A 26,999-nucleotide genomic window follows, 5' to 3' on the forward strand; every position below is an offset into this window, starting at 1 on the left:
AGGCGGAGATTCTTTTTGAAATCACTGAGGTAAAAACAAAAACAATAAAAAAGAAATACAAAAATTGACCCTTCAGAGGCCTTGTTTGGTTTGACATGTTGATGTGCAAAACTGTGATGGCCGTTCTAATGCGCTCCCCGGAGCTGGTTCCTGTGCCTGGCGGTGTTGTCGGTCCAGAACGGAGCAGGAGGGGGCAGGGTGGGCACGAGTCATGCTGGCACGCCCCCTGCAGACGAGGAGTCAGCCGCCAACGCTTCAGGAAGAAGAGAAGTATCGTGAGTAAAGAACGCGTAATGTTCCGCGCTGAAAATAAGGTGAGGAGTGATGCGCGTGGACAGATGTACATCTCTATCTCTCTGTCCTCTGGGTTCCGTCTCGGGGGCCTCTTGACTTGCCGACGCCTGACCAACACTCATAAACACCGCTTCAGCCGGCTACGCCGCCGAAAAGCTGGCGTTAACGATGGCGGGGGCGGGCGGTATTCATACTGAGGGTTCAACCCTGTTACCCACACACTCATAAACCCGCCCACGCGCGCACGCACACACAGGCGGTAGCTACCTGTCGAGGTTGGAGCATGCTCAGAAGAGCCCGGTGATCTCCTCGGTGACAGGATCGAGGTCGATGTCATAGAAACAGGGTCTGGTGGGAAGGCCTGGCATGGTGCTCATCTGAGAGAGAGAGAGAGAGAGAGAGAGAGGGATGGAGAGAGAGAGAGAGAGAGAGAGGGATGGAGAACAGGAGAGAGAGTGAGAAAAACACCATTTCTGTTTGAACCCAAGAGATCAGGTAAGTGGAACTCAGCATCCTTTCATCTAGAGACAATTGGAGGCAAGTGTTGGAGGTGAGTAACGCACTCTAATTCAGCTAATTAAATATACAACTTTCCAGTAATTTCAGTAATAGAGCAGTAGCCAATTAGACCTCTACAATAGGGTTTATCTCCTCACTGACGCACACTGACGCAAACACACACACACACAAACACACACTAACGCGTGGAGGCGTCCCTCTCTGGTCCGAGCCGAGCCTCACGTTGCTGCCGGCTCAGAGATTCGCATCTGAACGTCACATTTGATGAGAGAAGGTTACAGAAAAAGCCCCAAACATGACAGAAAAACGTGTGAGATTGGACAGGACACGGGAGTCAGGTGTCGTCAAGGGAGGGCAAGCGTCCAGCGTGCAGCTGATTGGACAACGGGGACCACGACTTAGGGAGGACGGGGCCAATGGGGACGGTCCGCTGAGTCAGCCAGCCGATGCGTCCGTTCCAGAAACCTCTTGATTGGGAGTCATGCGTGTGTCATTAAAACTGCATGGGTCTGAAAAACGCTGGCTCAGCAACGCAAAGACAACGACAACAAGGTTGAGGGAGGGAGGGATGGAGAGAGAGGGAAATAACTGCATGGTTAATGCTTAGGTCTCCGAGTGTAGAGTGCAGACCGACTGAACCAACACCCAGAGACCCGTCACCCATGGTTACTCTATGTCCTGTGATCCGTTCCACACTGCCAGTCTAGAGCAGCCGGCCAGGCTAGGTCTGCACCCAGAACACCCACAGAACAACATGGCCCCTGAACACAGGCCCGGCTAGGCCTCCGGCACCCAGCACACCCACAGAACAACATGGCCCCTGAACACAGGCCCGGCTAGGCCTCCGGCACCCAGCACACCCACAGAACAACATGGCCCCAGAACACAGGCCCGGCTAGGCCTCCTGCACCCAGAACACCCACAGAACAACATGGCCCCTGAACACAGGCCCGGCTAGGCCTCCTGCACTCAGAACACCCACAGAACAACATGGCCCCTGAACACAGGCCCGGCTAGGCCTCCTGCACCCAGAACACCTACAGAACAACATGGCCCCTGAACACAGGCCCGGCTAGGCCTCCTGCACCCAGAACACCCACAGTAAATATACACCAACTGCCCACTGTATGAGGTTGATGTGGGAATCAAACTGCCTGACAACTGAACCTCATCTACTAGAGGGACATCGTATCAGTATGGAGGTCTGGGTTTGACCTCAACCTCATGCAGTGGTTCTGCATTTAGAGTCAATAATCATTTTCTGATCATTTCTGATTGCTTACAAACATTAGTTTGATCATTCATCTCTTACGAATTGCTTATAAGGGACCATTAATATGAAGTATTACAGTATCGAGTTCAGACAGGGAAGAGCCGGCACTCGAACAGAGCTCCGCCAGTAATGTTAAACCACATTAGCCTTAAATTCACTTTAACAAAACTCAATCTGAGGGTGAATCGCCTCATTGAGGGATTAAGAGACTAGTCCTCATACTCCCTTGGCTCTATGGGTCTGGCATCCAGCGCTAGTCGGTAGCGCTGCTAACCATGATCTCATAACAGACTTACCGCAGACCTCACCCTAGAGGTCGGACACGATGACACAGGAAGTATTTTTCATTTACTTTTCCAATCATTAGCTTCAGCTCTTGACAGGAAAAGTCCTATATTACTGCTCTCGGATTAACTCTGCTCTTGGACGATGTTTTTTATTTATTTATATACAACAGCTATAGCTAGGTGTAAACACTCGTATGCGCTAGCAAATGACAGGGGAGGAACTTGATAGCCATAACAGGCTGTTATACTCTACTGCGTTTAGTATGAACCACATATTAAAGTCTACACCACAACACAGCTGTTCAATGGCAATGGGGACAGAGTGGTATGTGAGATTGGAAAGCACATTTTCTTAACTACTCTCAGTATCAAACCGCAGACCAGTAAACACAATACACCCACCCTAACTTTGTTAAATTACTATCATTCAGACTAATTTCGCTCAATCACAGATCATCGGTGGACTCAAAATGATTGCTAAACTTTTTTTGAACAATGGTTGGTTTGTCTTAAGGCCCCCAACAACATCGCCCACCCGTCTGCATTTCTTGTCAAAGAAGAGTATTAACCTTGTAGAAAAATAACAGAATGAGACAGAGAGAGTGAGAGAGAGAGAGAGAATGCACGAGAGAGAGAGGGAAGGAGAGAGAGATGGAGAGAGAGAGAGAGAGAGAGTGAGAGAGAGAGAAGATATCTGGAGATATACTAAATTAAAATCAACTGACTGCTGTGATTGAAATGTGATTCCTGAACCAGCTGGGCCAATTATCCCTGATGACATTAGGGTATGAGAACATGACAAGATGGGAGGAGGAGGACGAAGCCAATTGAACGCCGAGTCATGAGGTCCATCAACAGGCCATCGACAGGACACGCCCCCGGACCATCCTGAGGGGACCCACCCCGGCAGACTGAGTTTTCATTGGTTGGGGTCGTCCAACCAACTGCTTTCTTTTACAGCCCACATCCACATACTCTCATCTGAGTTGAAAATTAAATTATCCTCTTCCAGAGACGGAGAAAGAGGGAGAGAGAGAGAAAGAGAGGGGGAGAGAGAGAGATTCCTCGCATACCTCTCTCCCTCTGACCCGGGGGGCGGGTTTATGAGGCCATTAGTGTAAATGAGCATCCGAGAGACGGAGGGAGGGAAGTGACCGGCCAATTTCCTGTCTGAGGAAACTCGGCTTTGTCAATAAAACCAGGGCCCAAGTAAGGGGCCCGGCTAACGAGGCCTCACTAGTAGAGGGGGTGCTAGCAGCTCAGACGATAGCCGCGGCCGTGCTAACGCCGACCAGTTATAGGGGCCGTGCGCTAGCAGGTTAAGAGATCAAGCAGATACTCAACAACATGGAGTGACTTGGACTGAAGGTTAACTAGCTTCAATGGGGATGGCTAGAAGCACATGCTGGGTGGATTGACATCTAGGCTCTGCTTAGGCCTATTACAGCCCTATGACATCATTCTCTTAAAGCCATTCTTGTCTCACGGCAATGACCTCACACTGACCAAATAATGTATCCACTTGCTTGTGACATCACCAGGAGAGGACTCCGACCTACTGCTGCAGTGACATCGTTATCTTCTAATGCAGATGATGGTCTGACATCAATAAAGAATGCAAACACTTTACGAATGGGTATTCCACTGAGATATGAAAGTCATAGTAGATGTCATAGTGCAATGTTTGAATGGAGAGGGTTCTATGACATCAGTCTATGGCAGGTCTTCTCTCTCGACAAAGGAGAGAATGAACATGATTGAAAGCTCAGAAGACAACTGGGTTGAGGCTCAGAGAATTCGATCTTTTGTGTAAATAGGTGACGTCTGAAATGTTTATTGTTAGATTGCTACCGTACGGAGCAAAGGCTTGCCTACAGAGAAAAGGGAAGAGCTTGAAAACCGCATGAAGAAACAAGAGGTGAGAACGAGTGGAAAACCATGACCCACTGTGAGCGGAGAGGACTGTGTGTTACAATAGGTGTGCTGTACTTCTCCTGTCCTCCCCCGGGGTCTGGAGAACATGCCGGAACGCGTCGGACACGGACCCTCCATGGGCTAAAGATGGAATCTCCGCTCTGCCAAGAAATTCCCTCCATTATTCCCAGACACAATGCTCCATTGTCCCGGGGCAGACGAGACGTTTGCACTGGGTTTCTATCTCCATGCCCCCCCCCCCCAACCCCCCCCCCCCCCCACACATCTACTCTGGAGGGGGGATCTCAATGCCCCCCCCCCCCCACATCTACTCTGGAGGGGGATCTCAATGTGCCTCTATGATCTCTGGGAGCAGTGCAGTCATCTCCTCAGCTCTGCGCCTGACTGGGCTCAAAAGATGCGCTCATCTTTCCTCCCTCAGAGGAAGCTGTCCATTTCTCCCTGCCCAGGACCGGGGGCCCTTAATGACCGATATGAGTGATATGATTCGGGTCAAACGGCGATGTGTAGAGCCCCCGAACGAGGCGCTGCATTTTTTGGGGGCTGGAGAACAGGCATGTCGCAGCGAGGGGCATGCTCGTAGGGCGGGTAGGGGCTTTGAACGGCGACCTCCTTCAGGGGGCGCTTTGAACTTCACAGAGGTAAATAAACACGTAAACACGACCCCCGTTACTCTGCGTTCCGCCCTCGGGGCGGGGGTCACGTTCAGGAGTCTGCCAGGCCGATGGTCCAGTTCACAGACTCCCTTCTGACACAGATTTACTCTATTATAGCACCCAAAGATTATCTAATGAAATTATGTGTTTCTATGAAGTGCAGTCAACCCCCCCCCCCCCCCAATTCGCTGACCTGGACGCTCCCTCCCAGCAGAGCGGTTGTGCTGCTCTACGCTGACCTGGACGCTCCCTCCCAGCAGAGCGGTTGTGCTGAGCCCCGCCTGCTCTACGCTGCACTAAGGTTTTCACCACCGACACGGGATATGAATTCTACAGAGACCTATTGTTCTCCCTGTGACCCCTCGCTCACATATCTGCAGAGTGACATCAGCCCCTTCCTGATTCCTCCTCACCCTGCTACGACCCCCCCTCCCCCCTAAGGGCTCTGGTTGATCGGATCTCTTCCACCTGAGCGAGGGAGAGGGGGGGGGGGACGCCCGGGTCACCCTGACACCAGACTGCTGTAATAACCAGGCTGGTGCTAATTAAACCCTGCGCTGGCCCCGTGCGTCTCTCTGGTCAGGGCCGGGAGACAAAAACAACCCTCTCCACCGTCAACAGGCCACCAAACACAAGCTCCCAAACATCAAGCCTGACTCTGAACCTGCTGTTGACGAGTCACGAACCCGGCCTCACACACAACACGTGTCGTCCCGCTCAAAATCAAATCAAGACAGTAGCCGCACCGCTTGAACCGCCATTGCGAGCAATCACCGACACTGTGACATTTTAGACAATAATCCAATCTGCAGAGCAGAGGCGTGGGCCGCTGCGGGCAAACAAGAGTTCAAAGAACAGCCATTAAATTCCCTCAGGATCGGGGGGGGGTCAGAGTTCAGAGGTCGCGAATGTGGCCGATGGCACCGAAGGCCCCTTTCAGATCAAAGCCGTAGGGGGCGGGCGAGGCTGGAGAGACGTCCCGGCGAGCGGCGGCTGCCTCTACCCAGCATGCCGAGGGGGGTTTGACACCTTGGCCCCGGTCTTATCAAAGCCCGGCGGGACCTTGGGGCACGACGGCGGCGGGGCGGCTTCCTTCCTGGCCGACCCACCGACCGGCACCTGGCTCCACACAGCCTGGCCACTTCCACCGAGGGCTGGGGGGGGGTAGGTGATAGGGCTGAAAGGGTTTTCTACCCGCTAGGTCAAAGTGGACGGTCACATACGCTGCCAGGATCTACAGTAGCTACGGTACAAGCAGAATGTAGCAGGGTGATCTAGCTAGTTCCTTGTTGAGGCGGAGGTGAGTTCTGGGTTAGTTTTAGTATGGAGCTTCAATCGGTCATTGACCACTCAGCCCCAGAGTGGATTTTTTTGGGTTTTCAATTCATCAGTAAGCTCTACAGGGTGGAAGGGCAACACACGCGCACACACACACGCACACACAGCACTAACAGAAATTCCTGGCATTTCTGTCTCTGGAGGTCCGATCAGAGGGACTACACCTCTGGAGGCACAGCTGGGCAGGGCCAGCTACACGCACACGCACACACACACACGAACAAGGCCTGCCACTCAATAGCACCCCCACCCACACCCACACAAAGACTCATCTAACACAGGGTTAAGGCAAACATTTTTGCAAAGCCTAGCCTTCCATCCTAAACACTGCCCAGGCTCCCTATGGAGTCATTGGGTCAGAGATTCCTTCGACACACAGACCTCTCAGTACACATTACACACCCTGACCAGCGCCTGCAGAGACCCCTGCTCACCAGCTGGGCTGAAGCGACTCTCCAGGCATCGTATTTCATGAAGGGAGGGTCCAGACGCTGGTTCAAGACCGGGCTAGACCACTTGGTCTGATATACTATGATATTATGATGTACTGTACGCTATGCTACGATCATATAAAAAGGCTTTACTGCCATAATGCATTACTTCTATTGTAGACTATTCTTCCTGTTGTTACTGACCATGTGGTATGGTTTACAAGCATCTGACTGGGAAGAATGCGTTTATACTTTTGCCAACATCACATAGTATGGTCTGCTCATCTATGGTAAGTTATATGGACAAAGTTGTGTAGTACCAGTACTATAATATCAATTTAAGCTTTACAAAATCAAGATGCTACAATTCTGTTTCTGCTGGCACTAATATTGTTCCCCACAGCAAAATCCAGCCTTTATTGAGGCCATCTGTGATCATACCAAGCTTTCTGTTACACACGTCTTAGATATTCTTTTTGTGAATCTAAATTTCCTTATTTGAGCCAATGCAATTTACAGTTCTGTATTTATTTCACTAGTATCAGTGTGAAGAGGTCTCTTTTCACCTCGGTGGGGATCTACTAACAGGTAATTCATAACGTGTGATTCCAAAAATTAAATGATTGGCTACAGTACAAAGAGTCACAGATCACCCTCCTATAAACCTAATGTGTCGTCCTCATCTCCCTTGCTGGGAAATACTCCCAACAGTTTACATATACACTGGTGACTGAATCAATTATAGCATATAACTAAAAATATATCTTCATAAAGATAACATTTTTTAACAATTATCAAAGAAATTCCATAAACCTATTGCCAAAATGGTTACATTTCGATTGCACGTAGTTTCGTCTTTTGAAGCACCAACATGGTATAATAAGGGAGTGTCCTCTTCATGCCTAGACTCTTTCAAGAGATGTTCCTCTTTGGCCCCTCATGTGGCCCTTGGTCTAAAACTATACCACCTGCTACGGTACCACTCACCTAATAGGGACCAGGGTGAACTCCTCATATAAAGCACTATGCTATGATAATATGAAAAAACCTAGGCTTAAAACCCTAAATGTATTACTTCCATTGTGGATCCTTTCCCCCACTTCATATGTCCCATGTGACAGGTGGTTTACGTCAAGCAGTTGTCCAGTTATGCATTTGTTATAGTCTGCTGACTTATAGCATGGCATGTCCATCTATCCACTTTCCACACAGAAGCTATTCATTCACAGACATTGTATGAAAGTGGCTAAAAGACCCACATAGACAAATAAGCATGTTTCAAAGCTCAACGGTTCCACAGTATTGCCGTCATCTTGTATCAGTCACACACTTGCACTCTGCGTGCTAGACCACCCTACAGTTCATGAGAAAAATCTTTATGAAATGTTCAAAACCATGTGCATTACATTCAAAATGAGTTACGGCACAAATCCCACAATATTTTATGAAACGATTGTCCTTAAGACCCTTGCTGGGAAATATTCCCTAGAATACATAAGCACTGCTGACAGTCTGACATAGCCCACTGCTGACTCAATCAGAAAAAGCGTTCATGAGATGATTTTTAAAGCATTAGCCAATGTTAGCATTATACCGCCAAAATGGTCAAATTTCAAATGCCTGTAGTTTCCATATGTTTTGATATATCAACATCTGGGTTGGCATCATATAATATGGTGGTGTCTTCTCAAAGACCAGTCAGTTTCAAGTGCCTAGATTATTGTGGCAGAAAGGTATAAGAACTTAAATTGCTTCTTTTTGGCTGGGCCGGACGGCGAAGTCTTTAGCTGAATCCCAAATCGCGCACTTAGGCGAAAGTGCAGAGCCCTCGCGGCCTTGTGGCCTTACATGCGCGTTCCCGCTAAGTCCACAAGGGTTCAGGGTAGTCCCAAAACGGAATTACTAGGTCCACAAGTGCGCCACGCCGCCATTTTGCGCACTGTAACCGCACTTACCGAAAGTCCGCAATTTCACGGACTTAGGAGCAGAAAATACCCACAGCCCACCGCGTCTCATGTGACACAGTGCTTGAGTGCATCCGAGTCATGATCCGAGTGCATCACACATAAATGATGACATTTGCAGATAACACAACATTTATCTTGAAATCCACATGCTGCAAACATATCCCACCCAACCTAATTTTTTAATTATTATTAAATTAAAACAGACGTCAATCGGTCAATTTGCAGAGCTGAAGGGAGCTTCAGAGCAGCCTCTGCGTCGGAGGAACGCGGCAGCCAATGAAAACGAAGTGGGAGGGGCATTGAGCGAAACTGGGGCTGCGTTCCGAATCGCATACTTCTACTTCTTACTACCAGTACCTACTACAGCTGCCCTTAGAAAGTACGTACTTTGCAAGCAGTAGGCATCCAATTGGGACATACTACCTTGTCATAACATTGCGCCTTGAAATTAGCCCACATCCGTCGCTGTCCATAACGCGACATTCGTCTACAGCTGTCAACTCGCGCATGTGACGCACATTACCGCTGCGCAAAGGATTGTGGGTCAGAATAGCCAGAAAAGCCTGCTGGCGTGCATACTGCAAAATACGACCGGATGTAGTAGGTCATCCTGGTACTTTTGCCATACTGCATGAGGCATACTATGTATTGGGACATACTACATTCTGTTTTGGCATACTATATAGTAGGGTAGTAGGCGATTCGGAACGCAGCCTGCGAGTGCTGTCCCATTTAATTCACTGCCCTGCACCCTCTGGCCCTTCCAGCTGACGTCAATTAAGTGCTCAGGCCTCAGGCCACAAGTGCGAGGGGCCGCAAGTGCGGTTTGCGCACTCAGATTGGGATTCAGCTTTTGTCTCTTTCTCAGTCGGTAACTCACTCACAAACTCTGGTCGTGTTCCCTGTTGGCACCACAAGAGGCAGTAGTGAACACGACAAGAGGCAGTAGTTCCTCCACAGATTAGTTACATGTTCATTAATTTTTATTGTTATATATCGCCATCTTCTGGTACGAGCGGCTCTTTGCAGATGATGTCACAAACGTGGTCGGTGTGAGTGAAGCTGGCCACGACCACCTAACCCTATGCCTGGTTTGCACTGTTCACGGCTGTTAAAACGGATCAAATCAAGAACTAGAAAAAACGCGTAGCGACTAAATGCCTCCGCCAAACAACACAAGTTGCAGTTAACCTAACTAAGCCTAACCCTAACTAACTCCTAACCTAACCCTAACACTAATGCTAGCTAGCTAACGCTAATGCTTACGCTAATGCTAACGCTAATGCAAACACTAACGCTAATGCTAGCTAGCTAAAGAGAGTTAATTATATGTTAGCTAGCTAGCATTAGCATTAGCATAAGCTAGCGTTAGCATTTTTTGTTTTTTGTTTTTTTTATTAGCTAGCGTTAGCATTAAAAAGTGCCTTTTGTGATGTCATGGTGACCTTGACCTTTGACATTTGAATACCAAAATCTAATACAATTAATCTAATTAAGTCCAACTGGACATTTTGGCCAAATATGTACAAATTCTGTTAAGTCGAACAGACATCGTGTTCAGCAGGCCAAAAACACCTTTTGTGAGGTCAGTGACCCTTGACCTTTGACCCCCACAATGTAATCAGTTAATCCTTGAGTCCAACTGGACATTTTACCCAAATATAAACAAATTCCATTAAGCCTTCTTGATATTGTGTTCATCAGGCCAAAAACACATTTTGTGAGGTTACAATGACCTTGAGCCTTCTCCAAAGGAGAAGAAATTCCGTCAATGCGTTCCCGAGATATTGCATTAACAAATATCTGACGGACGGACGGACGGCCGTACGGACAGACAACCCGAAACCATAATGCCTAAAATGAATAAAAATGAATACTTGCAAGTCCCTGGCTGGATAGGTGTCATAGGTAAGGAGTCATTACTTTATTACATTGTTGAAGAATCCATCAAATTCTAAATTGCCTATTGTATAATGAGAATGTGAGGTGGATGCTAGGGTTAGCTGTAGCTAACTAACTTCACAGAAGGCCACACCTGGTCTGCTAACATTAGCTAGCTATGATATGATATGTTATTCCTGTTATATTACCTACAGTACATAATGCACAATGTATGCTTTTGCCAAGACGTTTGGTAGCTAGCCAGCTGTTCTTGCACCCTTTGCCAACATTAACTGTGTTAACGTGCTAACTGTACTAGCACCTAGCTAGGCTATGTTACATCGTCTATAGGCTTCATTTAGCCAAATACAGTTCAGAGCAATGGAGACAAGACATTGAACATTGAACTCAGCAGCACAGCTTAATATTGCCTGAACATGTGAAGAGAACCCTGCTTCTTTCTATACTTTCTCTCTCTCTATGCCGTCCTCTGACAAGCCCTCTATTGGTGCTTCCATGGGTGCTTCCAGTAATCCCGATACTGCATACCATAAGTACATCCATGTACGTTAGTGTGGGACGCTAGTGAGACCTAGTCTGGGATGGGTGGGGATTGGGTTCTACTCATTTGAACCAAACATCCGATAGTGTGCCTACAATTAAAGGGTGTGGAGGAGTGGGAATAAATGCATGCTATACGGTGGTCTCCCTCTCTCCTCCCTAGTGTCCATCTGCTATTCTCTCTCTCAGCCTCTCCCTCCAACCCATTCCTACCCCCGCTACTGTGGAAGTCAAACACAAAATCACAGCTATATCTGAGAAGTTCCCACAAGACAGTAAGTGAAACCATTGCCTCAAACCAATTCTTGGATTCCCTCAACTTCTCACACGGCTAATTTATTACATTTACAAATATTAGTTTATTGTGTAGATGACAACGGAGTGGCTGAGGAGGACAGGTCCATGTGGAAGGACAGAAAGCCCAACATTAGGTGATTAATATGCCATCAACTCCACCTTTTATTAACATACAGTTCTCACACACAAACACACGTGTTGGTACTAGCCACCATATAAACACACACAGTCCACATGTTTCATATGCCATGAACCCCCCCCCCCCCCCCACACACACACACACACACACACGGGTGTAGGTACTACCCAGCATACAGTTCGAACACACTCATCCCATATGTATGCAGAACTACTTGTTCTACTCAGATTCCTAGGACAATGGTGACCTGTCAACACTGCAAACAAATCCTGAAGATTATGTCCAGATGTAGTCTGCAAAACAACACTTGTCTATAGTAGCTGTTTGTTTCTCTGTACTTCTATGCACATGAACATCTTACACACTTCCTTCCAAAGATGGTCACAACAACTAGCCGGTCCTGAGAGCACGTGCAAAATTACAACATATTTCTACTTTTAATGTGTATGTGTCTGTGTGTTTAATAAAGCATTCAGGAAAAGTTTGAGTCATGAGTTGTGTATTACCTAATTCTGTTAAGTGCTGTTTACAGTCGTTCTGATATCATTACGATTGGGCATTCAGGTCTGCCTACACTTAGCCTATCTAAGAATGTTACTTACAATTTACCTCTAAGGGCCAATACAAAACTTTACTTTCATATTTTCATATGAATATACTATATTAAGATAATATATTAAGATACTATATATATATATATATATATATATATATATATATATATATATATATATATATAGTACAAGCAGGCCTATTAAGCCATTTGGGACCAGTCGGACCTAAGGACTAATGTAATTTTGACCTTACCTTATAGGTTTTAAATGTTCAACCTGGAGAAAGATCCATCATGGTGGACAAATTCTTGAACAAATTAGTTACTCATGGGATCTTAAAGGAGAATGCTTGTTTTTGACAACCTGGACCTTATTTACGGCATATTATAAGACGTTTGACTCACCGAAATAACTTTGGTGTAATTTGGAGGCCTGTAGAAGAAATTTAAAATCCAGCGCGAGCCAAGTATATCCATGTAATGGCGGCGGACGGGGCACTGAGAATGCAGCTTCTAAAAAATCTATCTAAAACGGTTGTTTTAATCAATCTGTCTTTATGAATCGCTAGTTTTGCTTACATAGAGCGAGGGCTTGTTGTGGTTTTTCACATGCCTCTGTATGCTCTGTATGCTCTTGCGCGCTGTGCGCATGCATAGGAGCAAGTGGGGACTATTTCGTTTCTAAAGACGTTTCTAAAGATCATATTACAGAGGCATGTGAAAAACCACAACAAAGTGAAACGTCTTATAATATGCCGTAAATAAGGTCCAGGTTGTCAAAAACGAGCATTCTCCTTTAAATCAGAAAAAATATGAACGGTAAATATGAACAGCGTGAGAAAAATAATTTCTTGATTCCAACTGAATTGTGCGATGACCATGACATATGTTTGTTGATTTAAAACACATTTTACTAGTCTCAGTTAACTCGCAAGTTAGCTAATATTAACTACAGTAGCTGACATTACACTCCAACACTCACTCACTCACTGTAAAGCCGATCTCTCATGCCAGCTTTTACAGAACTAACTCTCCTTTCGCATAGCTGCAGCTCTCAACATGGCCAGACTTATAGTGATTTTCTTTTAAAAATTTTAAACTCGTCTGGAATAACTGATTTACAGTCTTGTGAAAAACTGCAACTTTCTTGACTTGCAAAATTAAAGCAATACATAGCTTTTTCTCCGGTTTTCTCTGAACTGCGCCCCCACAGGCTCTGCAAGTAAGTGCACTGTCGTAAAGTTATCAGATTGTCTTTTTCTGGCTTCCTCCGTGATGTTTCGCTTTGGTTTTCTCACCTCCGCCATGATATCATTGCATGTTCTATTAATACATCCATGCATGATATCCATAGACGCCAGAATAGTTAGCTACTACTGTGTTGTTTAAGCACGACGTTGCACATGCGCACTTCAACTGAATGCTTGCGTCCCGGGGGCGCGAGTTTTAAAAGGTAATAAATGTCAATGTATTATCTTTCTGAGTACTGTTTTGACGATTCAGCTTACTTTTAGTAAATCTAATTGGAGAATTAGCACCAGACATGTTTGTAAAGGTCCAAATATCGTGATATATTGCTTTAAGTTTTAAATTGACAAACATCATATGTGTAGGTCATGGCACAATTGAAACAGGATCAATCAAGAAATTATTTGTTTATCGCCGTTCACTAACGTACATATTTTTCCGAAATAAGGTCCTCTTCCTGATTCCGCCAGGCCCAGACGGAGGTCAAGTGAACATTGAGAGAACTCCGAGAAGTAGTAACATACCGCACTCTTAGGCAGGGATCTGATAATAAAATTTAATGTAGCGACGCGTTTCATATGTTGCTTCGTCAGGCTTCAGAGAACTCCCTTGGGATTAGGGCTGGGTTGAAAAAATTGATTTTACGATTCAAAATCGATCATTTGAATTTACGATAATCGATTCATAGATCCCGGGATCAGGGGCAGTGGCTAGTTTCAGTGCAAACTAGAATGGAGAAGTAAGACGCCTCCTTCCCTCCACTAGTCTGGGGGTCCACCTTGGGCAAGTGGTAGTACCCCCTAGCCCCCCTACCTGGGGTTGAAGGTAAAAACCCTGATGGACCAAGACCTTAGAGGAAGAGAGACCCGGCACGGAGGAAGTCCGGGGCCATAGTTTGGAGCCAGGCCCAGACGGAGGGCCTGCCTGCGAGCGCCTGGTGGCCGGGCTTACCATGGAGCCCGGCCGGGCCCAGACCGAAAGAGCAACATGGAAACACCATCTCCTCCGTCCCGTGGACCCACCACCCACGGAGGAACTGTCGGGGTTGGGTGCGCTGCCAACTAGGTGGCAGTGCAAGCGGTGGGCACCGTCGGACCGGACCTGAGCGGCAGAGGATGGCTCTGGGGACATGGAACGTGACCTCGCTGGGGGGGAAGGAGCCGGAGCTTGTGAGGGAGGTGGAGCGATACCAATTACACCTGTCGTGGCTAACCTCCATGCACAGCACCGGCACCGGAACCAAACTCCTGGAGAGGGGTTGGACCCTGTTCTTCTCCGGAGTTGATCTCGGTATGAGGCGTAAGGCAGGTGTCGCTATACTAGCTAGCCCCCAGCTGATCGCCTCTGTGCTGGACTTCACCCAAGTGGATGAGAGGGTCGCCTCCCTGCGCCTTAGGACTGTGAGGGGGGGGGGACTCTGACTGTTGTTTGTGCTTATGCACCGAGTACTCAGCCTTCCTGCACACCCTAAGTCGAGTCCTATTTGGGGCTCCTGCAGGGGACTCTGCAGTGCACACGTGGGCAATGATGGAGAAACTTGGAGGGGCATGATTGGGAGGCATGGCCACCACGATCTGAACCCGAGTGGTGTTTTTTTGTTGGACTTCTGTGCTAGTCACGGTATGTCCATAACAAACACCATGTTCGAACACAAGGATGCCCACAAGTACACCTGGCATCAGAACACCTTAGGCCGAAGATCGATGATAGATTTTGTTATCGTATCATCCGATCTCAGGCCATGTGTTTTGTACACTCGGGTAAAGAGAGGGGCAGAGCTGTCCACTGATCACCATCTGGTGGTGAGCTGGTTTCGATGGCGGGGGAAACCTCTGGACAGACAAAGACAAAAAGGCAAAGCAGCAGGTGTGGGAGGAGTTCAGAGAAACCATGGAGAAGGACTTTCGGTCGGCACCAAAGTGTTTCTGGAAGAACATCAGGCACCTCAGGAAGGGAAAGCGGGGGACCATCCAAGCTGTATACAGCAAGGAAGGGACACTGCTGACCTCAACTGAGGAGGCTGTTGAGCGTTGGAAGGAGCACTTTGAGGAACTCCTGAACCCGACTAATCCACCCTCTACGATCGAGGCAGACCCGGAAGATGATGGGGGGTCATCGTCAATTTTCCTGGAGGAGGTCACTGAGGTAGTCAAACAACTCCACAGTGGCAAAGCCCCAGGGACTGATGAGATCCATCCAGAAATGCTGAAGGCACTGGGTGTTGAGGGGCTGTCTTGGTTGACATGCCTCGTTAACATTGCGTGGAAGTCCGGGTCAGTGCCAAAGGAGTGGCAGACTGGGGTGGTGGTCCCAATATTTAAAAAAGGGGAGCAGAGGGTGTGTGCCAATTATAGAGGCATCACATTACTCAGCCTCCCAGGGAAAGTGTACTCCAAGTTGCTGGAAAGGAGGGTCCGGCCGATAGTCGAACATCAGATTGAAGAGGAACAATACGGATTTCGTCCTGGTCGTGGAACCACCGACCAGCTCTTCACTCTCGCAAGGATCTTGGGAGTTTGCCCAACCTGTCTACATGTGTTTTGTGGACTTGACCGGGTCCCTCGAGAGGTCTTGTGGAGGGTTATGCGGGAGTATGGGGTGAGGGGATCCCTACTTAGGGCCATCCAATCCCTGTACACCCAGAGCGAGAGCTGTGTCTGTGTCCTCGGCAGTAAGTCGTCTTCCTTTCCGGTGGGGGTTGGCCTCCGCCAGGGCTGCACTTTGTCACCAATCCTGTTTGTGATTTTCATGGACAGGATATCGAGTCGTAGTCGTGCAGAGGTGGGTTTGCAGTTTGGTGAGCTGGGGATCACGTCGCTGCTATTTGCAGATGATGTGGTCCTGATGGCATCATCTGCCTGCGACCTCCAGCATTCTCTGGATAGGTTCGCAACTGAGTGTGAAGCGGCTGGGATGGGAATCAGCACTTCTAAGTCTGAGGCCATGGTTCTCAGCAGGAATCCGGTGGTCTGTCCACTCCAAGTAGGAAATGAGTCCTTACCCCAAGTGAAGGAGTTCAAGTATCTGGGGGTCTTGTTCACGAGTGAAGGAACCATGGAGAGGGAGGTTGGCCGGAGAATCGGAGCAGCTGGTGCGGTTCTGCAGTCGCTTTACCGCACTGTTGTGACAAAAAGAGAGCTGAGCCAAAAGGCAAAGCTCTCGATCTACTGGTCTATCTTCGTCCCCACCCTCACCTATGGTCATGAAGGATGGGTCATGACCGAAAGAACGAGATCACGGATACAAGCGGCCAAAATGAGTTTTCTCCGGAGGGTGGCTGGGGTCTCCCTGAGAGATCGGGTGAGAAGTTCAGTCATCCGGAAGAGACTCGGAGTAGAGCCGCTGAGCCACTTGAGGTGGTTTGGGCATCTAGTGAGGATGCCTCCTGGGCGCCTCCCTAGGGAGGTGTTCCAGGCGTGTCCGGCTGGGAGGAGGCTGGTAGACCCAGGACTAGGTGGTGGGATTACATCTCCGCACTGGCCTGGGAGCGGCTAAAGATTCCCCAGGCAGAGCTGGTTGATGCTGCCAGGGAAAGGGATGTCTGGGGCCCCCTGCTGGAACTGCTGCCTCTGCGACCCGACCCCGGATAAGCGGATGAAGATGGATGGAGATCCCGGGATTGATCTTTTAATATATGCTTTTTCCTGTGGACGCTTGAAGCTTTTAAACCCATTAATCTGGCGTGTTAGAGTAGCTAGTAACTAACGTTATCTAACCCCAGAAAGCTGGTGCAGGCCGCGCTGCTAAATCGAAGGCCGAAGAAGAAGAAAATGATGCCGGGCGAGTTGGCAGACGATGAGAACATATCTGATTCAAACCGTGATTACGAGATCAACGTCCATAACATCCTCCTGGATACTGTGATTGAGAGCATTGGTCGACGTTTTTAAAAAAAATGGAAAGCTATACGCAGACTTTGCCCTTCTTGACCCACGAAACTTCCCAGAAATAAGAAATTTGCTGTTATCAAGTACTGCATCGATATAGTCTGCTGACCGATGCATACCATCTGATTGGACTTGGTTACAAATTTCTCCTGACTCTCTCCATGACCCAAGTCGCTTGCGAGCAAAGCTTTTCAACTCTTAAGTTCATCAAGAATTGATTAAGTAGTATGGCATCACAAGATCATCTTGAATCCTTCATGCTTATGGCAACAGATAAGGGCATTCTGATGGCTTTGGACACGGATTGCATCATCGACAGGGTGGCAGAGAAAAGCGCACTGATGCAACGTCTTCTGACTACTTAAGGTAGGACATGATTATTTTTCAATTCCAACTATGGCCGCCGTGCCACCTGTGTGTGTGTGTGTGTGTGTGTGTGTGTGTGTGTGTGTGTGTGAGAGCAAGCGAAAGAGAGAGAGAGAGATGCATTTATTATTAGGCCTGTAAGAGCACCCGTATTGGGTGCTGACTGATGCAGTCTTGCTTGATTTAGACCTGTAACAATTATTACATAATTGCCAAATTGCAATTATGTGACATAATCACTTTTTTTTTTTTTTTTTTTTTACAGTGATTATGCTTTTTTTTATTGCTAATGTTTAAACCGAGCACTAACAGTGTATTTCATAATGGTTGCACTTCCAGACAGTGGCTGTTGTGTATGATAGGTTCTAGAAGCAAGATTGTTAACTAACAAAGCTAACAAGTACCTAAACCAAACCAGAGGCTTTGGTCTGGGAGCTGGAACTCAACCCTCCTCTCTGCTCAGGTTATAGCTCTCTCACTCACTCCTCTCTCTCTCTTTCTATCTCTCTCTCTCTCACTCTCTATCTCTCTATCTCTCTCTCTCTCTCTCTCTCTCTCTCTCTCTCTCTCTCTCTCTCTCTCTCTCTCACTCACTCACTCACTCACTCACTCACTCACTCACTCACTCACTCACTCACTCACTCCTCTCTCTCTCTCTCTCTCTCACAGTCCTCACTCAAATGATTGGCCATTGTTGAAGTGTTAAAAAAACACATCAGTAGCAAGAATAGGCCTACTGTAGTTCCCCTGTATGTTTTTAACATATAAAAGGCCACAGCTCAAGAAACCTTCTGGTACCTATAAACCTCCCACCAGGGCATGCTTTGCAGGCGCACCCCCCTAAAACAAGAAAAGTCACGCAGGTGCATTAGGTCCTCTACTCAACGTACAAAGAAAAAAATCTCTTTTTTTTACAATGATGTTATTAATCGCTATTATTTCTGAGACAATTAATCGTCTAGCAAAATGTGTAATCGTTACAGGCCTAGCTCGATTGTTGTGCTTATTGATAATATGTAATATAAATTAACTTCATTCACTCATAGGGGATGATTTTATTATTGTGGAAGCCTGTGTAGGGTGCCTGTTGGTCCCAAGTAATCAAAATCTGAATTTGAGCGTATTGGAATTAATTAAAAATTATGCAAGCATTTACCTTCTTGTATTATTTTTGTGTATTCCATCTATTTCCTTTCTATTCTAAGATGGTGGTGGTTCATTTGAATGCTTCATGTCAGTCAGGGACTAAATTGCTTCTGTGAGTGTATTATTTAATTATGAAAGCCTGTAAGTGCGCCGCGTGCTGCTGGTGCCATAATCTTATGTGAGCATGATATTATTTTGCATTAAAGGACAATGCTCGTTTTTGACCACCTGGACCTTATTTACGACATATTATAAGACGTTTGACTCACCGAGATCACTTTGGTGTAGTTCGGAGGCATGTAGAAGAAATATAAAATCCAGCGCGAGCCAGTATATCCATGTAATGTCGGTGGTCGGGGCACTTAGAATGCAGTTTCTAAAAATCTATTTTCTGCCGCGAAACGGTTGTTTTCATCAATCTGTCTTCATGAATCGCTAGTTGTGCTTACATAGAGCATAATCCTCTGGTGGTTTTTCACATGCCTCTGTAATATGATCTTTAGAAACGTCTTTCGAAACGAAATAGCTTCCTCGCACAGCGCGCAATCGTTGCTCCAGCACGCTGTGCGCATGCGTGCTGGAGCAAGTGAGGAAGCTATTTCGTGTCTAAAGACGTTTCTAAAGATCATATTACAGAGGCATGTGAAAAAACACCACAGGATTATGCTCTATGTAAGCACAACTAGCGATTCATGAAGACAGATTGATGAAAACAACCGTTTCGCGGCAGAAAATAGATTTTTAGAAACTGCATTCTAAGTGCCCCGACCACCGACACTACATGGATATACTGGCTCACGCTGGATTTTAAATTTCTTCTACATGCCTCCGAACTACACCAAAGTGATCTTTGTGAGTCAAACGTCTTATAATATGTCGTAAATAAGGTCCAGGTTGTCAAAAACGAGCATTGTCCTTTAACAAAGCGTAAGCCCCCCCCGCCCCCTTCTGAAAGTGGGCCGGTCAGGGACCAAATGCCAGGGCCGAATTTTTGTCCCAGTCCGCCCCTGACTCCGAGAAGTAGTAACATACCGCACTCTTAGGCAGGGATCTGATAATCAAATTTAATGGAGCGACGCCTTTCATTTGTTGCTTCGTCAGGCTTGAGAGAACTCCCTTGGGATTAGGGCTGGGTTGAAAAAAATTATTTTACGATTCAAAATCGATCTTCATTTGAATTTACGGTAATCGATTCATAGATCCCGGGATCAGGGTCAGTGGCTAATTTCAGTGCAAACTAGAATGGAGAAGTAAGACGCCTCCTGCCCTCCACTAGTCTGGGGGTCGATCGATTCATAGATCCCTGGATTGATCTTTTAATATATGCTTTTTCCTGTGGACGCTTGAAGCTTTTAAACCCATTAATCTGGTGTGTTAGAGTAGCTATCGTTATCTAGCCTAACGTTAGAGCTGAGCTAGGTAGCTACATAGCTAACACTCTAGCTTAGCTATTAGCTTGAGCTATCTACTGACGGTCACTAGTTCATATAACCTAGCTAGCTAGGTAACTAACACATTAGTAATATCATCATTCTGATCATCGGAATCATCAGTCTGATCATTAGCCGACGTTAGCTAGCATTGAAAAGCCATGAAACTCTTGTAAACCCCAGAAAGCTGGTGCTCACCTGGTGTTCAACCATCCCAAGTTCTCCCAAACAACTTCCCTTCTCCATTCCCTACATTGGCTCTCTGTAGCAGCTCACATCCAGTTTAAAACTCTGGTACTAACCTACAGGGCAATGAAAGGAACAGCCCCCTCCTACCTCCAGGCCATGGTCCAAACCCTATACCCCCTCCCGACCGCTATGCTCTGCTACCTTGGGACAACTGGTTGGCCTGTCACTCTGAGGCCCCTGCGGTCGATCAACACGGTCACGGCTCTTCTCTGTCCTGGCCCCACATTGGTGGAGCGAACTGACCCACTGACGTCAGGAGAGCAGAGTCGCTGCCCATCTTTCGTCGCAGGCTCAAAATTAATCTCTTCAAGAAGTACTACCATGATCCTCCCTCTTAAGCACATATTGTATTTTAGATTGCTATTCTTGCACTTTACCTTCATTAAATGCAATCAAAAGTCACTTTGGATAAAAAGCATCAGCTAAATGACTGTAATGTAATGTACTTGGGATCTAGGCTTAAGTCAGCAAATTTAGGGTTAAACCGCACTGTACCCCAGTAAACTCACCGTGCCCACAAGTGGGTAGATGAACCCCGCCCCGATGCTGGCACGGACGTCTCTGATTGGCAGAGTGAATCCGGTGGGCACGCCCTTCTTGTCGGGCATGTGGGAGAGGGACAAGTGGGTCTTGGCCATGCAGATGGGCAGGTCACTGAACCCCTGGGGACAACGCAACAGACTTAACATGACAGCTTGTGTGTCTGTCTGTATGTGTGGGTGTGTGTACACCTCTATGTGTCTGTTAAAGTACTGTATATAGAAGTTCTTATAGATCACTTGGGTGACTCAATGTATGTTTCGGTCACTGGTCGAAGTGGTGTGTGTGTGTGTGTGTGTGTGTGTGTGTGTGTGAGAGAGAGAGAGCTCACTTGCTGGTTGTAGTATTCTATCTTGGCCTGGGCCTCTGGGGATAGCTCGATGTCATCGGCCCCATACACCTTCTGGGCTATGGTCCTGATCTTCTCCACGATGGGCGTCTAGGGGGACAGCACAGGACATCAGTTAGTGGGCGTTGACATTTCTTTGTCTTTGAGAGATCTCGGGTATGGAACTTCGGGACAGACTATGAATAGATCTCAACGAGATGTTTATGGATTTTAACAATCCTATATGGAACATTTAAGATATTCATTCACTTCTAAGACAACAAATGATTTTAGGCATGTAACTAACACACATTTACACACATAGTTGATCCGCGTGGTCTGTTTATAACAGGGTCAGTTAGGCTAATCAAAGTCACAACTTCCCTGCTCCTTCTCTAACTCAAACCGGCTGATGTTTTTTCCCCCGGGTTCTGGACAAGTTCCCTGAGGTGGCAACTCTTAGGAGGACTTACATTCACACACCACACACACACACACACGCAGGTAGTCAGATACACACACACACAGACAGAAGCACACACAGACAGAAGCACACACACACACACACACACACACACACACACACACGCAGGTAGTCAGATACAGTACACACACACACAGACAGAAGCACACGCGCATACACATCAGATACACACACAGACAGAAGCACGCACGCATGCACGCACACACAAACACACACATAGTACATACTGAGACACGAGCAATGAGCTTCTCAGTTAATGCAATTTCTTTCTCCCTTAAATTCCCCTCCCCCACTTGCAAAATGTTATTTTTGAAGAAAGAGGCTCCCGAGGATAGGAGAAGGCCCCCTCCTATGTTTCTTTTGTCTCATTGTAATCCGATATACTAAACTTAACTCAATCAATCAATGATTAAAATCCAAACACAAGCAATCCCTATTGGAGTTATTGTTGACCATTTGCTTTGCACAAACAACCCAGACAGGTTGTCTTGTTCAGCTGGCCAGAGATCTGCTCTGGATCAGTCCAGAGAGACATAGGACCACACACACACACACACGCACGCACACACACACACACGGTCACACATGGACACACAGACTCTGGATGTGCCTAATCCCCCATCTCACCGTCATTACTGAGATCAACCTAATGGGTTCAGTTCAGACAGGGTCCAGATGAGGAAGCACACCTCTAGCCGTTCATCTCCATCTATCCATCCTCCACCATCAGCTACCCTCATCCATCAGCTACCCTCATCCATTAGCTACCCTCATCCATCCTCCACCATCAGCTACCCTCATCCATCAGCTACCCTCATCCTTCAGCTACCCTCATCCATCCTCCACCATCAGCTACCCTCATCCATCAGCTACCCTCATCCTTCAGCTACCCTCATCCATCCTCCACCATCAGCTAACCTCATCCATCCTCCACCATCAATTACCCTCATCCTTCCTGCATCATCAGCTACCCCATCAGCTACCCTCATCCTCTCTCCCACTCCCAGTAAGCCTTCAAATAAAACCGTTAGATCCTCAACTTTATGCATACAGCATCCCAGTCAAGACAACGGGTAGCATCTCAGTGTGAGTCTCTTATATTCTGGAATATATTTTGAACTAACAGGGTTATGTTAAGTGTCCAGTTCTCCCTCCTAACATTGTTACCATAAACCAATCGCATAGGCTGCCATTTCCTCCGGCAATGGATCTGACCCAGCCGAGCCCGGTGTTAATCTAATACGGCCCATCCGTTACTGTCTGCAGCCATTTTAGAGCTGTCCAGGCCGGACCTGCTCCAACACTGTGGGCGTCCTAGGCTCCTCTCTAGGGTCAAGGGAAGGGGGAGCTGTATCATATTGGAATTTGGCCTCTGTGTTACGTAGCAAGGACAGAGGGTGTTACCGTAGGAATTAGGGATGGGATTTTAGAGTTAATTTCATGGTCATTTCTAATCTGATCAAAACCAACTAACTGACTAGTCAAAAAATAGAACGGCTCATAAAACTGTCAGTTGTAATTAAAATGTATTCGGCGCTAACAAACCCAGTAGACAGCAACAGCGCCTGATGTTCGTTAAAAGCAATTTCAATTTGAATATAGACATTCCATCAAGTCTCTGACCCCCCCCTCCCTCTCCCAGGCCCTCAACAAAATTAGGAGGCAGCAGGTCCTTGGCAATCATATTTGTTGGCTTGTAATTTCCTCCAATCAGCAGTGTCACGTCATCTACCGAGCAGGGCCATGAACAGAGTCCCAGCCCTCTGCTTCTCCCCTTTGCAGCCCCACTGGTTAGAGTAACACCCACATGCCCATATTTGCGTGGTTCAACATGGTTCAATTTGCTTTTGCAAACCTGACATGCATCCCGGTTCCTATCGTCCTCAAGATCAAAATACTTCCACACACCACACTTTTACACGACATTTCTCTCAGCAACACGTATATATACTGGCTCTGTCACGGGATGTAGAGTGGCCGGCTGGGGATCGCAAGGTCCCCGGTTCGATCCCTGCTCCCGGCAGTGTGGCGAAGAGTCATTGAGCAAGAGATTGAATCCCACCATCGAGCAGTACTTAGCACTGTCGCCTCCCAGCAAGAAGGTCTCCGGGCCTTTCTGTGTGGAGTTTGCATGTTCTCTCAGGTTTGCAAGGGTTTCCTACCAAAGAACCCAATACGAAAAACATGCAGAAGAACAGATGCTCCTTCAATCCGGCTGAGCACTTGGTCACCAGGCACCACTGACGAGGCCGCCCGCTGCTCCTGGCTGCCCCTAGAGGAGGACAGCGGGATAAACGCAGAGGACAACTTCCACCAGCCACCACTGAAGACGTGTGTGTGTGCTGTGTCAACCCTCACTCTTTGACACACGTGGCAAATAAAGACCCTTGAGGTCCAGATATTATATTATTATATGTTCTTTCGCCTTCAGTGCCATACAACCCCTACTTTTAGGAGACAAGCCACATCTATGCAGGTGCATGCATGGCCCCCCTTGTGACTTGGATTATGGACTAACTGGCAAATCACAACATGTGAGGCTCCAGGGCTATGTGGTGGTCAGCAGCACAGAGGCCCCTCAAGGGACCATCCTGGCTCACCCTGTTCAGCCGCTACACTCGGACGATTCTGCCATCGCTGGACGTGAGAGAGGGACAGAAGGCGGAATGTAGAGGCTCGGTGGAGGACTTTGTTGGGCGGTGCAAGCAGAACCACGCGCCGCTTAACGTAGCGAAGATCGGGGAGATGGTGGTGGACTTCAGAAGGCACAAGGCTCCTCTAGCTCCTGTCTCCGTCCAAGGGGCTGATGTTGACGTGGTCCAGACATACAAGTACTTAGGAGTGCACCAGGCTGGAATGGGTGGGAAACATTAATGCCATCTACGAGAAGGGACAGAGTCAGCGCTACTTCCTGAGGAGGCTCACGTCCTTTGATGAATGTTAAGCAATGATGAGCATGTTCTACCAGTCTGTTGAGCGAGTGCCATCTTCTACGCCGTCGTGTGCTGGGGCAGCAGCATCAAAGCAGCGGACGCCAACCGGATAGACAAGCTGATCAGGAGGGCGGGCTGTCCTGTCCAGGCCATCATGGTCAACGTCGCCCGACCCCTACATGACTTCCTGGTCAAGCAGAGGAGCACCTTCAGCCAGAGGCTGATTTTGCCATGGTGCTCAACAGAGCGCTTCCGTAGGTCATCCCTCGGTCTGCCTGGACAAAAGGACCTGAGACCTAACCCTAACCCTAACCAGAGAGCGGCACCTGGTCCCTGCTCACCTCTAGGCTGTAGAGGAACCGGAAGTCGGTGGGTCTGCTGGCGGCCGCCTTCACCGCCTGGGCGAGCTCCACCGAGCCACGCCCGCCACGAGCCCAGTGATGACACGGCACCGCATCCCGCGCCCCACAGTCCTTAGCGATCTGGCAGACGAGGTCGATCTCCGCCTGGGTGTCCGTCCTGTGGATAACCAGTCAGGAAGGAAACAGGTTTTTGAACCAGGCGGTGGCGAGGAAAAAACACTCTGTGTGCGTGTGTGTGTGTGCATGCGTGTGTGTGTGTGTGCATGCGTGTGTGTGCATGCGTGTGTGCGTGTTTCAGCTCATTTACACCAGTTAAGGCCTGAAGGATGGAGAATGAAAGGCTCAGTTTCTGTTGAGGTCCTCAGCTGCACCATCAAACTAATGTCATGTCAAACACACTCAGCTCTCTAACCACTGATCGGACCACTTAGCTGTGATGTGTGTGTGTGTGTGTGTGTGTGTGTGTGTGTGTGTGTGTGTGAGTGCATGTGTGTGTGTGTGTGTGTAAATACACCAAGTGTGTGTGTCAAGATTGAAGATCAACTTTATTGTTCCACGAATGGAAAATTTGGCTTGGGCTTTCACCCGTGCTGCAGCTGTAAAAAGACAAGCATTCACATAAAATACCAATGTGTTCTACAGTACATAACGTGCCCTAGTGCAGCCATACAAACATAAGACAATTCAAATACAACAATACACAACACAAACACAATAAATATCCTCGTCTCCCCTGGTCTTGTCATTACTTTATCTGCCGCTATTTAAAAGTTTTACTGACACAGGGGTACATGAATTCTGATATCTATTCAGCCTGCAGCGAGGAACCCTGACCCCCCTCCCAGAGGGCCGTAGCTGGTACTCAGGGGGCAGAGTGTGAGCGCGGTCAGCAACTATCTTACTGGCTTGCCTAAGGGTCGTCTGTTCGTAGGTAGACTGCAGGGATGGAGGCTCATTTACTCTTTATTATCTTCCATGCAGTTTGCTTCAGTCGGACTAGCTCGGATTTCAGCTGCACTGAAAGATTACCGAACCAAGCTGTGATGCCATATCTGATAAGGCTCTCTACGATTGCCAGATAAAACACTAACATAAACTGTTGTGTTGATCAACATCATGGACTCTATGTCCACGCAAGAAGTGCAGTCACTGTTGCAGTGTGTGTATGTGTATGTGTGTGTGTGTGTGAGGGGCATACTTGAAGACGTTGAGCGCCACCACCACAGGCACTCCAAACAGCTGAGCTATCTGGACCTGCTTCTTCAGGTTACTGCAGCCCTCCGACACCAGACTCAGGTTCTATAGAGAGAGAGAGAGAGAGAGAGAGAGAGAGAGGGAGAGAGAGAGACAGAGAGAGAGGACACTCAGAATCTGATCATATGGAAACAGTACTCCTCAGTGTTACATAACACCGCTCATCCACCACACTACACTCTGCACACACACTGTACACACTCACCACACCCCAATCTGGATGTAGTACACACACTGGAATTGTGCCTCCCCCTTTATTTTTATTTTTTTACAGTATATTGTAATTTGTGGTGTCGTTGCACTGTTTTGCCTGTACAAGGTAAACAAACAGGATGATACTACAGTACTGCAAACAGCCTATTATTACAGTACTGTAAACAATGTTACTACAGTACTGTAAACAAACAGGATGTGACTACAGTACTGTAAACAAACAGCATGTGACTACAGTACTGTAAGTAAATAGGATGTTAATGCTAACAAGGGCCTTGGACAGTCACTCAGCAGATCTCATATGACCGGGGGTGTGATGGTGTGAGTGGGGAGGGAGGGAGAGGGAGAGGGAAAGAGAGAGAGAGAGAGAGAAAGAGAGAGAGAGAGAAAGAGAGAGAGAGAGAGAAAGAGAGAGAGAGAAAGAGAGA

The 26,999-nt window shown here is 47.6% G+C and overlaps 1 protein-coding gene across 1 annotated transcript in view; it reads right to left on the reverse strand.

Moving 5' to 3' along the window:
- Nucleotides 1-581: 581 nt before the first annotated feature.
- mthfd1l (methylenetetrahydrofolate dehydrogenase (NADP+ dependent) 1 like) overlaps nt 582-26,999 on the reverse strand; it is a gene marked incomplete at both ends in the record, with an annotated part of 68,784 nt that continues 42,366 nt past the window's right edge. The window contains 5 exons of the mRNA XM_084453954.1: nt 582-671; nt 20,967-21,119; nt 21,329-21,436; nt 25,084-25,261; nt 26,303-26,403. Of these exons, the coding sequence (XP_084310080.1) occupies nt 582-671; nt 20,967-21,119; nt 21,329-21,436; nt 25,084-25,261; nt 26,303-26,403 (630 nt within the window). The remainder of the gene's footprint in view (nt 672-20,966; nt 21,120-21,328; nt 21,437-25,083; nt 25,262-26,302; nt 26,404-26,999) is intronic.

Source organism: Borostomias antarcticus (assembly GCF_949987555.1).
Source record: "Borostomias antarcticus genome assembly, chromosome: 19".
Taxonomy (NCBI): Eukaryota; Metazoa; Chordata; class Actinopteri; order Stomiiformes; family Stomiidae; genus Borostomias; species Borostomias antarcticus.